Source organism: Lithobates pipiens, unplaced genomic scaffold (genome assembly GCF_037356315.1).
Source record: "Lithobates pipiens isolate NorthernLeopardFrog02 unplaced genomic scaffold, aLitPip1_a1.2 Scaffold_3, whole genome shotgun sequence".
Taxonomy (NCBI): domain Eukaryota; kingdom Metazoa; phylum Chordata; class Amphibia; order Anura; family Ranidae; genus Lithobates; species Lithobates pipiens.
The window spans coordinates 75,931,888-75,944,579 of record NW_027507790.1 but is presented as its reverse complement, the minus strand read 5'-3'; the positions used below and the strand labels follow the sequence as shown (position 1 = coordinate 75,944,579).

General features: G+C 41.7%; 1 protein-coding gene across 2 annotated transcripts in view; it reads right to left on the bottom strand.

Moving 5' to 3' along the window:
• The window catches only part of DHX37 (DEAH-box helicase 37), a 108,121-nt gene that overhangs the window by 33,426 nt on the left and 62,003 nt on the right, over positions 1–12,692 (bottom strand). For both annotated transcript variants that reach the window (XM_077461824.1, XM_077461825.1), the window contains exons 13-19: positions 11,430–11,500; positions 11,169–11,316; positions 10,059–10,135; positions 4,832–5,064; positions 2,348–2,459; positions 1,995–2,101; positions 323–511 (exon numbers count right to left, since the gene is read on the bottom strand). In XM_077461824.1, the coding sequence (XP_077317950.1) occupies positions 323–511; positions 1,995–2,101; positions 2,348–2,459; positions 4,832–5,064; positions 10,059–10,135; positions 11,169–11,316; positions 11,430–11,500 (937 nt within the window). The remainder of the gene's footprint in view (positions 1–322; positions 512–1,994; positions 2,102–2,347; positions 2,460–4,831; positions 5,065–10,058; positions 10,136–11,168; positions 11,317–11,429; positions 11,501–12,692) is intronic.

Here is a 12,692-nt window from a genome sequence, read left to right as displayed (position 1 = left end):
TATAATGCTTCATGATGCCAGTGTGATGGGTGGATCCTGTAATAAATGTTTGATTGTATAATTAAGATTTCCACATAAGGACTATTGGGCAGTCAGGTTTGGTCTGGGACCACACATTCTGCAACAGTCATTATGAGAACAGATATATATATCATCATCACGAAAAAATGGGCCTTTCAGAATATACTGGTTCAATGAAAAATGAATTTCGATTATCCAATTATGTTGGCTATTGACTACAAACAACAGACTTGTCACACACCAAAAAAGAGTTACCAGCTCATTAAAACAGTACAATATTGTCAAGTTGTTGCTCACCCACCTCTCCAGCTCTTCAAACAGTTCTCTCACGGTCATAGCTGCCACTATAGTAATAATGTATGGTAAGCAGTCATGCTGTTTCCCCAGCGCAAGCATTTTAGCATAGCGTGGAGCTACTGGAAATGATGCCATGGTCTTTCCTAGGGGAGTGATTGGACTGCTGAGTTTAGCCTTCTGTAGATAATTTAATCTGCAATAATAAAAAGAATACTTACATATTAAAACCCACTGATATGCAATATAGAGAAGGTATGAAAGCAATTATTGTAGTTTAGAGCATGCAAGCAGCCTAGTGTTGATCTTTGCTTTACTTACTGATGAAATGCACTAATCAAAGTCAGTGTAATAGATGGGACATCTAAAGCATGGTTCAAATGCATGCTCCAGAACCACTAACCTGATAACTTAAATCGTTTTCTTGGAAAAACACACATTTTCCTGAATGATTATCAAGTTCTTCCTTGCAACAGAGATTTTAATATATTTAGGCAATAACTGGGACAGAAGTACTTTCTATCTGTGAGATTATTGGCTAAAGAAATGACAATAATTTGATGTGGACAAGTTCCTTTAAATTAATCTGTCTATTAAAACAGATGATTTGCCAATCTCAACTGCCAGCAAACAATAAGGCAGCAGCAATATAAATATGTGTGTCTAGTTAGAAAATGTATTCGTTTCAAAAGGTAGCTTTGTGGAGGATGGCTAAAGGTTTATTTGTTCGAACAAGTTCCAACCTCAAGTACTCATGCGCACTGCATCTCCCCTTCATGTTAGCCAATGTATCCATGCACGCTATGGCTTTTTCAGGAGTTTACAGGCAGACGCCACCCCCATCTCCCCCCCCCCAAACTCGGAAAAAGCATTAACAAGTTCAAAAAAGCTCATAATAGTTTTAGAACACCCACAAAAAGTACGAAAAATTAGCTGAGGTAAGGGCTTGTGAAAAAAAAAAAATAAGCTTATGCTCAAAGCTCAATAAAAACATGCAAGAGAGCACAAAAAAGGCACAGGCTTCTTCGAGCTTTTAGGCAGAGAGATAAAAGCTAAAATGCCTGTAAAATTAGCTTTTTTTGAGCCCTAACCCACATTATTACAAACCAAGAAAAACAGAAGCTCTGTGCTAAAGTGATACTAAACTCAGGACCCTGCATTCGCTATATCTGGTCTCCCACAGTACAAAGAACAGGATAATGCAATTATTTTAGTAAATATAAACTGCTAAATACTGTCTCTCATCAGCCATTAGAGCTTGCCTTGTGACTTGTCTCGGTGTCTGGGTAAAGCCGATTGTCCTATACGACTGCAGGACCCCTGACCCTCTGTATGGACAATGCTGATTGGCCCTGTGCTGATCACATGCACTTTCTCAAAAAAAAAAAAAACACTCTAGCAAGACATTAAACTGAGCATGTGCAGCCAGTCCCCTAATGCTCTGTTCTATCGGGAAATGGACTGGAGGGAGTCAGTGGAAGAAGAGTAGGCTCAGAGAAGACCGGGTCACACAGCCTTTATACACAATGTGCAGGATTAACCCCTTAGGTTCCACAGTGAGTAAAACAAGCATGCTTTACTGCATATATGGACTGATTTGACTGTTGTGGGATTAGTATCACTTTAAGTCTGTCAATATTGTAGTCTACTCATTTCCAGAAGCAAGACTGTAAGCATACCTGCCAGTTTTTGGAGGCTCCTCCAATGCTCCCAAAGAGATTAGCAATTCTTCTGCTGCAATCAAGGCATCAGAAGAGGGAGGTGTAGGGAATGGGAAATTCACTACCTGAAAAAAAAATGCATTTCAGTATTATTTTTTTTTTTTTTAAGACTAAATTCTTTCAAAGAGACTGAAGTTACAGGTCCTTTTAACAGTTATTTTGTGATCCATCCAACCACATAGAACAACATTGCAGTGTGCTAGTTAAAGTTCATTTTGCCAGACATTTAGAAAAATGTGATGAAATCAAAACAAGGCAGAAAGATGAGCGGATTTTCACTTGAACAAAATGCTGTTTTGTTTTCATGTTACCTTTTCAATATTCAAATCTTTCATTTGAAGAACTAGATCTTCAACAGGGCGCCTAGTCATCTCAGGTTGAGAAAACTGTTCAAAATCACTGAAGACAGCTGATGAATATAACCTGTGCATAGGAAGCAAAAACATAATTAAACGGGATAACAAGGACATGGATTCTAAGCAATACACAAATACACAGTATACAGACACGCAAACACCTCTGTCAATCCCCAGTGTGACAGCGGTGATCACAACCGCTACACAGATAACATCATAAGTGAAGGGTGTATAGTAGAATACAACTGGTTCAGATAATATCAGAAAACTAAACAAGGGCAAAAAAAAAAGGATTCTTGTAGGGGCTGTTAAATCCTTTTTTGAAGCGTTATTGGGCATACAGTAGAACACCGTGTATAAAAATGCCATAGGTCAGACTGCAGTCCGACTAGGGGGAATCACACAACCGCCTATATTACCTTGCAGCCATACTGACATCAGCCAAAGCCAAGTTTTGGTATGATAAACTTGGTAAATATATGAAGGGATGACCAGTTGGGCAGATTTGTACACTTGGAAAGTTGACATTTATTGATTAAAAGACCAGTATTGACCAACTACTCAACTTGGAAGACAAGCAACTTGACCCCCTAATAATATAAGCCCAAGTGTTGGTCCAGTGATTCCACCCCTGGTATCTTTACATGTAGAGAAACTCTTGGGGAAGAGCTTTGAAACGGAGTATCCAGTCTATGGAATGAGGTTGTAAAGTCAACGTAAGCCCTGAAAGCCTGTAGCACCTTAAATGTGAGAAAGGCTGCCTCCTTAGCATAAGAGCATAAAAATTAAAAGGATGGCAGATGGCACAAGGCCCTTGCAAAACCGAGGAAAAATCTTTTACTCGAGAGGGAGGAACGATCAACTAAGACACCAAGGGAGAATAGAGCCGCTAGTAAAGGAAGAAAGTTGTCCTGTTCCACTAGGTGAGAATGACCCTCTAAAGAGGTTGGCCATGATATTGGGCAAAGAGACTAGAGGGATATCATTAGGCCAGAAACTTGCATACAGGGGCAAACATCATGATAGGCTGCATGCAACTCTCGCTAAGGTGTCTACAAAAAACAAAACAGAGTAATTCCAGGTGCTGAGAAGGATTCAGGGACCATTTACAGAAGTTCAAAAAGATGTTCAAAAAGACTTCAAAGTCTGGGTAAGGTCTCCTGATAGGTCTACACCTTGATGAGAAAATCATCCAAAAAAGCAATCAGAAGGATCCCCAGAGCACAGGATTATCTTTGAGAAGACTCTGCATGCTTAAATTGTTAGTACCTTATGGAAAAGTGAAAATGCTAACAGTAACACACGTAGTAGTTGAGACACTGGAAGTCAAGTATAGGGCCCATTACCCTCTGGTAAGCTCATGCAAGGCTTTTAAAAGTATGAAAAGGCACTGAAGATGATGAAGATTTGTGGTGAAGAAATTGTAGTGAGGGTAGGAGGTGATTTCAACCTTGTAATCGGTGGAAAAAGACACCCTTTTCCAGACCTTTGAAACGCAGGAGATGCAAACTGGTGAATACCAAAAATGTGCCTGTTATACACAGACTGTAGAAATGCATAGAGGGAACTTTTTCCTGGAGATGTATGAGTGAGGTCCACTATGTACTTACCTGGACATGCAGAGAGAACTCAGAATGCTGTCCATCCAGCCTGAAAGTTGATTGGCTAAAACAGCCCATGTGTGGGAGAAGAGTTACATGTTGGAAACCATCTTGCCTCCCTCCATTCGATGGTTTACCCAGAAATGCTGATAATCCCAGACCAGAAAAAATGCTCCCCCACTGCAGTCTCTTCGTTATCAGCAGAGATCGATGGCAGCAAGAAGTGGCAAGTCCTCTCTCAAATATGCACCAAAACCGAACACATTTGGCTAAAGAGGTAGAGGGTTCCTTTTCTGCCAGTAGAAAAAGAAAATAAAGGAAGCTTGCCTCTGGGGGGCAGAAAGCAGAATTACATGTTGCTAACCGTGTCTGAATCAGAATAACGAGACCTTTCATAGAGCAGCAGACCTGCCCAAGGATGCAGAGCATTTAAAGCAATGCATCTCTGGGTTTAAAAATTGTCAAGAAAATACTGAATGCTTTCCAGGAGCAAGTTCTGCCTACTGCTTATTATACGGGTTAGGGCGTATACTCCAGAAGTCTGCTGTGTCCCCCAGTAAGTGTTAACAAAAAAAGTAACATAGAGACAACTTTGCTAGTAATAATGTAATAAAAACATTAGACAATTTTGTTTGATAAAATCACGTTTGTGTAAACCAGGCTATCATTTGGATTAGTACTGAATGCAGCAGTTATTGCAATATCAAATGTAGCTGAGAGTAACATGCGTCTCCTGAGTCATTGGTTGGCAATGACTACTGTAGACCCAGAGATTCAGGCTGTATATCCTTACTTATCGATTGATAGTAAAAAAAAAACAAAAAAAAACAGCACAAACCTGTAGCAGTGACCAGGTTCTGTACGTCCTGCTCTTCCAGCTCTCTGATCAGCTGAGGCTTGCGATGTCCATTCGACGCGGAAAGAGGATACACCAGTCACTTTGTCATAAAATCTCTTCTTCACTTTACCACAGTCAATCACATACTTTATCCCAGGGATAGTGAGAGAAGTTTCTGCCACATTGGTGGCCACAACACATAATCTTGTGCCACTGGGTGGTGGGCGGAAAACCTAAGAGTTTTGAAAATCAGTTACACATTTCTGAGTTAAACAGACCTTGCCATTAGATCCCAAATTTAACTTAAAACCTTGCAGCAGTAGAGAATAATTAGCACACGTATGTCTCCCAATTTTTTTTCTCTCATGTTGTAACCCATGAAACATAAGTAGGTATTTGACAAAACCTGGAGGTGTCAGTTCCTGTCTGTGCTGCTTCCTGCTCCTACCAACTCCCCTTGATGCCATCTAGGCAGACAGCAGGAGCCTGAAAACATTAGGATTTCAGGCAATATCAGAGATGAATTATCTGTGCACCCATAAAGTCATTAAAAACATATAATTAACACCTTCATAAGTACCTGGTGTCTGACAAGTTACATATGGTGAAAGGATACCATCTGCAGCAACATGTGTTTCTGGTGAAGGGCTGCTATGCACACACTGGCACCTTGCAATGTACCCGTTAGAAAAATCCTCCTGTCTCCATACAATGTGCATAAAAGTACAACTATGGCCTCCAAGTCAAAAATATGTGCTGCAGCACTAAATTCTAAGTGCATCTGCATTTGAACACCCCCTACAACCCAAAAATGTTCCTACATATACCCACTGAGCCTGCAACAGAAGTTCACCTAAGCAGCTTCCCTTGATGGTGTGGCAACACTGCTGCACTTCATCTGAATTCAAAGCAGAGTTTGCCACTCTCAATGTAGGCTGTGCCTGATTGCACTACAACGGGATGAAAAAATGGTGCAGGGGATGTAATTATCAGAATTGTCACTGCTGATTCACAACCAACTGAAATTTTACTTCAAAGTCAATGTTGTGATCTTTGAAGAGGAATTACTTCACAACATAATTAGCTCCACAGGTCAGTGAAAGTATGTTTTAAAGCACTTTAAATGTTTAAAATGTTGAACTTTAAAACAAGGCCTCATTCACCTCTGTATCTATAGACATTTTGGGGAGAATCATTTTCAATGTTCAGAACAGAAACAGAAAAAATCTTTTTTTCCCCTATAAAAATAGATCTTGGCAGCCTGCCAGACACTAATGTAAACAAATAGCAGTCTTTGCTGAAAAAATAAATAAATAAATAGAATAAAAAAGAAGACTAAGAGCTTTCAGGGCTGCATTCCTGTGCGATTCACATGCAGTTCAGTGGGGTGCAATTTGAGACGATTCATTTTGAATGGCACCGGACCACAGCAATATCACATGCACTACTTTAAAAACACAGAGCAACTAGATAAATGCTTAAGGGTCCCCGCTCAGACTGTCAAGGTCCGATGAGTTTGATGCTGCTGGTTAGTGAGTGTGCAGGCTGAGGAAGGGTCCGTCCAGACCCAAAGTATATTGCAAAAATAGGAAGAGAGGTGTGTGGCAGCCAAAGCTATCCCTTCCTATTTTTACAGAGCAACTGGATCACCTGGTACTTCTGCACTGCCTCTGCAACATCATTAATTTAACATTAACACCTGCTGCAGATCGTAACTGCAGTGCGTTTTGAAGCACCAGAATGCAGTGCTGGAAATCAACGTTCCGCGCACCGCATTCAAAATGCACTGCAGTTACAATCTGCAGCAGGTATCAATGTTAAGTTAATGATGTTGCAAATGCAGTGCAAAAATACAGAAGTACTGTTGCTCTGTGCTTTTAAAGTAGTGCATGCACTACTTTTGCTGCAGTCTGGTGTTATTCAACCCATTCAGAATGAATGGGCTCAAAACGCACCGCACTCAACTGCATGTGAACTGGTCCTAAAAGCTAACTTTAGAATCTTAGCTGCGATTTTGGAATGTACTACTACTGTACAACAATAACAACAGCTAGAGAGATATGTAAGAGCTTGGATCAAAGCTATTTTACTGCTTGGTAAGCTACAGTAAGAGCTAGTTTACACTTGCTTCAAAATATGGCTTTGGAGACGCTTTATTAACCACTTTCAGACCGGACCATTTTGCTGGTCAATGACCAGAGGTCTTTTTACAATTTGGCACTGCGCTGCTTTAACTGGTAATTGCACGGTCATGCAATGTTGTACCCAAACAAAATTTGCGTCCTTTTCTTCCCACAAATAGAGCTTTCTTTTGATGGTATTTGATTGCCTCTGCGATTTTTATTTTTTGCGATATAAACGTAAAAAGACCGCAAATTTTGAAAAAAAATGATATTTTCTACTTTTTGTTATTAGAAAAATCCAATAAACTCAATTTTAGTCATACATTTAGGCCAAAATGTATTCAGCCACATGTCTTTGGTAAAAAAAAAAGTCAATAACTGTATATTTATTGGTTTGCGCAAAAGTTGTCACATCTACAAACTAAGGTACGTTTTCTGGAATTTACGCAGCTTTTAGTTTACGACTGCCTATCTCATTTCTTGAGGTGCTAAAATGGCAGGGCAGTACAAAACCCCCCCCCCAAATGACCCCATTTTGGAAAGTAGACCCCCTAAGGAAATTGATAAGTGGCATGTTGAGCCCATTGAATATTTTATTTTTTTGCCTCAAGCGATTGAATAATGACAAAAAAAATAATTTTTTTTTTTTTTTTACACAAAGTTGTCACTAAATGATATATTGCTCACACATGCCATGGGCATATGTGAAATGACACCCCAAAATAAATTCTGCTGCTTCTCCTGAGTATGGGGATACCACATGTGTGGGATTTTTTGGGAGCCTAGCCGCGTACGGGGCCCCGAAAGCCAAGAACCGCCTTCAGGTTTTCTAAGGGCGTAAATATTTGACTTCACTCCTCACTACCTATTACAGTTTTGAAGGCCATAAAATGCCAAGATGGCACAAAACCCCCACAAATGACCCCATTTTAGAAAGTAGACACCCCAAGCTATTTGCTGAGAGGCATGTTGAGTCCATGGAATATTTTATATTTTGCCACAAGTTGCGGGAAAATTACAAACTTTTTTTTTTTATTTTTTTTTTTCACAAAGTTGTCACTAAATGATATATTGCTCACGCATGCCATGGGCATATGTGAAATGACACCCCAAAATAAATTCTGCTGCTTCTCCTGAGTACGGGGATACCACATATGTGGGACTTTTTGGGAGCCTAGCCGCGTACGTGGCCCCGAAAACCAAGCACCGCCTTCAGGCTTTCTAAGGGCGTTACAGTTTTGAAGGCCATAAAATGCCAAGATGGCACAAACCCCCCCAAATGACCCCATTTTGGAAAGTAGACACCCCTAAATTTAGGGGTACACTAGTGAGACTAGGTAATAAATGGCGGGTGCCCTGAAACTATAAAAAAATAACTAACCAACCAGCGTCACCTGTAACAGTTATATGGTGAGCACTGGTGAAAGGGTTAACTAGGGGGCAATCAGGGGGCTTTATGCGGTAGTATATGGGGGTCCCTGGCGCTATAAAAAGTTGCGGCGAACCTAAATACCTACCTGCCTAACTAGCGTCACCTGTGACACTAATACAGCGATCAGAAAAATGATCGCTTATTAGGCTGGGTTCACACTGGAGCGATGCGGGAACGCCACGAATCCGCGGCGGGTTCTCGCATCGCATGCCTCCCGGCGGCAGTTCACACTGCCCTATGCGAACTGCTGGGAGTGTCAGTGAAATGTTAATGACACCCCCATATCAGTTCGCATATCGCAGTGCGATCTGCAAACTCGGATCGCATGGTGTGAACACCCATGCGATCCGATTCTGCTGCGGACCAAAAAAAGGGTCCCGTGCGAATTTGCGGCGGGTGCGGCGCGAATTCAGCCATACTATCTGTATGGCTGAACTCGAATCGCACAGAGATCGGATGTGATTTGCACTGCAGTGCGGTGCGAATCACATTCGTTCTCATAAACCGCTGCAATGTGAACCCAGCCTTAGTGACACTGGCGACGGGGGGTGATCACGGGGGTTAAACCTTTATTGGGGGGGTTAGGGGGGTACATTAGAACTAAAGGGGGCTAACCCTAACTGCCCTAACAGTTATTACAGTCACAAATGACACCAATGCAAAAAAAAAAAAAAATGCAATTGGTGTCACTGTGACTGGGGGTGCAGGGGTAATTGGGGGGGTGATCGGGGGGTGAAGGGGGGGGTGTGAGTGTGCCTGGCATGTTCTACTGTGTAGTGTCGTGTTGGTGCAACTCACCGATCCTCTCTCCTCGGTGCCGGAACGAAAACTACCGACACGGAGGAGAGATTACATCACTTCCTCTCCTGTGTTTACATTACAGGAGAGGAAGTGATGTCACGGAGCATTTCTATTCGTCGGGAGCGATCGCGAGGGGGTGGCCATGAATGAATGGCCGCCCCCTCATCCCGGATCGCTCCCGAATGAATACCGGCCCCCCACCCGCGGGAAGGCAGGGACGTATATATACGCCCATATGCCTGCCCGTGCCATTCTGTCGGCTTATATCGTCGTGCGGCGGTCGGCAAGTGGTTAAAGCTCTCTGAACACCATTCAACGCTCCTGTCACTAAATAAAATGGTTAGCTTACAGTCCCGTTTACACCTTGCGTTTGCTTTGCTTCAAAAATTATACCCCATGTAGCTTTAGTGGTGCTTCAAAGTGTCTTCAAAGCCTCCATAGAAGTCTATGGCAAAGCTCGCTTAGAGCACCGAAAGCTTTTGAGAGGCTTTAATTTAGCTTTAGCTTCGGTTTGTTTTGGAGAAATTGTAGTTATGAGGTATCTACAGAAACGCAACTACCAACTTCAACAAAGCTTCAAAAGAGCATCACCAAAGCATCATTTTGAAGCATCACTAAAGCTTCACTGAAGCATCAAAAACACATCATAAAAGTATGTCAAAGAGGTAGGCGCTTCAATGTGTGTTGAAGCCAAAGCAAGCGTAAAGAACCCTAATAGTTTTCGGTCCATAGATAGAGCACAGGTTCACTTTAGGCATCAACTCCAAAATTGCAGCTTAAGACTTGTTTGTCTTTGCCTTGAGCGTTAACAATATTATATTATCCACTGGCTAAATATAGAAATGTAAGAAAAAAAAAAGCAACAAAATACCTGGGCCTGTCTTTCAGGAGCCAACAGCGAGTATAATGGCAGCACATAGAGTGGGAGGGAAGAGTCTGCTTTTTCATCTGGAAAAATAAGAACATACACTTTAACCACTTGCCTTCTGGGCACTTTCATCCCCTTCCTGCCCAGGCCAATTTTCAGCATTCAGCGCTGTCACACTTTGAATGACAATTGCGTGGTCATGCAACACTGAGCCCAAATTATATTTTGATAATTTTTTTTTGAGACCGATAGAGCTTTAATTTGGTGGTATTTATTCATCACTGGGGTTTTTATTTTTTGCTAAACAAACGAAAAAAAAAAAGGTTTTCTTAGTTTCTATCATACAATTTAGTAAATAAGTAATTAATAGGTGGCATTGTTTACCACTGTTGGGGCTGCACTATTAATCAGGACACCGATGATTAGTGCCCTGATTATCAGTGTAGATGGCCCCTGTGTGGATTTGCCAGTTATCAGCTCTCCTCTCCTCAAGCACTGGTAGTGTGAGGGGAGGATTGCTGATAACTGGCGAATCTTGTTTACATTGTGACGTGGTAAAGAGCCGCCGTGATTGGCGCTTTACCCCGATCTGTGATCACAGATCACTACCGATGCATGTGTCGCACAGGCAGCGCAAGCATAGGAGGATGTCATATGATCCCGGCAACGTGCGGCCACGCTGTAGCCATCATTTGACTAGAGTGCGGTCATGAACAGGTTAAAGATGGGTATTTTATTTTCTATAAAATGCTGACTTGCTGAATGCAAAAATTTTCATTGCCGCAAATTATGTTCTCCTGATGTGAATACTTGCATATATGGCAGCAGCTGACATACAAAGATAAGAGATCTGATAGCTAGGAAATATCATACAAATGACTCCAGTCCTCTGTCATACTGCTAATGGACACCTGTCACAGGAGAAATACGCAGTTTGGCAATTGCTGACCTCCTTTAAAAACAATAGTTTCTTGGTTGTCCTGAAGACTTGTGGCTTATATACAAATCAGTGACCAGGTACTATTATGCAGCATGTAAAACCAGAACTTCTGATTTGAGTAATTGATTTAGAATATAATGTTTGTACGAGTGTGTGATAGGATGTGATCAGACCTTCATCAGATCCTCCGTCTCCTAAATCCAGATCAGAATCCGATCCCTCCCCTTCTTCATCATCACCGTCCCCTCCAGCTTCCCGGTCTTCATCTCCTTCATCCAGTGGCAAAGCTGAATAATTGTCCAAGTTTATTTTAGGCAAAGTCTAAACAAAGAAAAGGTATGTTCTTTAATGATTTTCTATATATTCTTATAGTTATAACCACCATTACATAGAGTTTTTGTTCTGAAAACAATAGTTTGAACTTGGGCACTTACTACGTTTTTCCTGGGCTTGGACTTCTTACGCTTTTTTACAATTTCTGAGGAGTCATCATCTTCTTCTATGGCTACAATGGAAAATGAAGAGCTAGATGAACAGCAAGCAAACACTGTACATAGAACATTTTTTCTTAAAAACTTTACTATAACCAAAACATTTTTTTTTAGGTTTTGGATAAGGTAGGATTAAAGCTCATGTCATGTTTTCCTCCAATAAGAGGCCTGTTGTAGAGATTCTTTCACTTCCTGTCTGGTAAAAAGGTCCACAAAACATGGTTTGAGAGGAAACTGCAACACAGACAGAAGTAATATTGTTCATAAAAATTATTTTTTTATTATGCTAAAGTCCCATATGCCTTCTTTTTTTCTTGTGTTTGGCAGAAGGTAAGATTTTAGATTTTGGAGTTTGCAGTGCAGGCTGAGACTGCCATAAACTTTAGGTTGTTCTATATTATTCTAAAGCTTTAACACACCACATTGCTGTTACCAAAATCAAGTCCAATTCTCTTTTGTGTACCACCTACTGTGAGGACTAAGGATGAGCTCCGGCATGTTTGCATGCTCCACATGCAGAGCCCGCCAGGAAGTCAGTGCAGCACTGTGCTGCCCCGATGCGCAGCTGCAGAGATCGGGCAATATCTCACTGCCTGTGATTAGCGCAGCGCTGCGCCGACTTCCTGGCAGGCACTGCATGTGGAGCATGCAAACACGTCTGAGCTCATCCCTAGTGAGGATGCTGGCCACATTTGGTACATGTATTGCAGTTTGAAAATCACTAACAAAGATGAATTCCAGGTATAGCAATTTTTACAGTTACTTTGGTTCAGTTTGGCTATGTATGTGCCAAAACTGTGGGATCCTTGTGGAAGCTGGGAATCAGCACTATTACAGTGATCTCTACTAGCTTTCAGGTCCTGTGCTGAGCAGCTGCCCCATTGCATTGAGAACATAGGAGGTCACTCGATTGGCACGGGTGCCATTCAGGGAACACTTTGTGATTTCTCAATGAAGGCAAAGCATTCTCTGGTTGGACAAGGTGCAGTAACATCACAATTACAATTTCCACCTTGTCCAACCAGAGAATGCTTTGCCTTCACTGAGAAAATGGTAGGTGTTTTCTGAATGGCCCCTATGAAGAGCAGGCGACATCCTGTGTTCAGTGAGAAGCAGTGCAGCCGTCATGGGACCTGGAAGCTAATGGCGATTACACTAGTAGTGGTGCCTACTACAGTCATTTCCAGCTTCCAGGGGAATCCCACG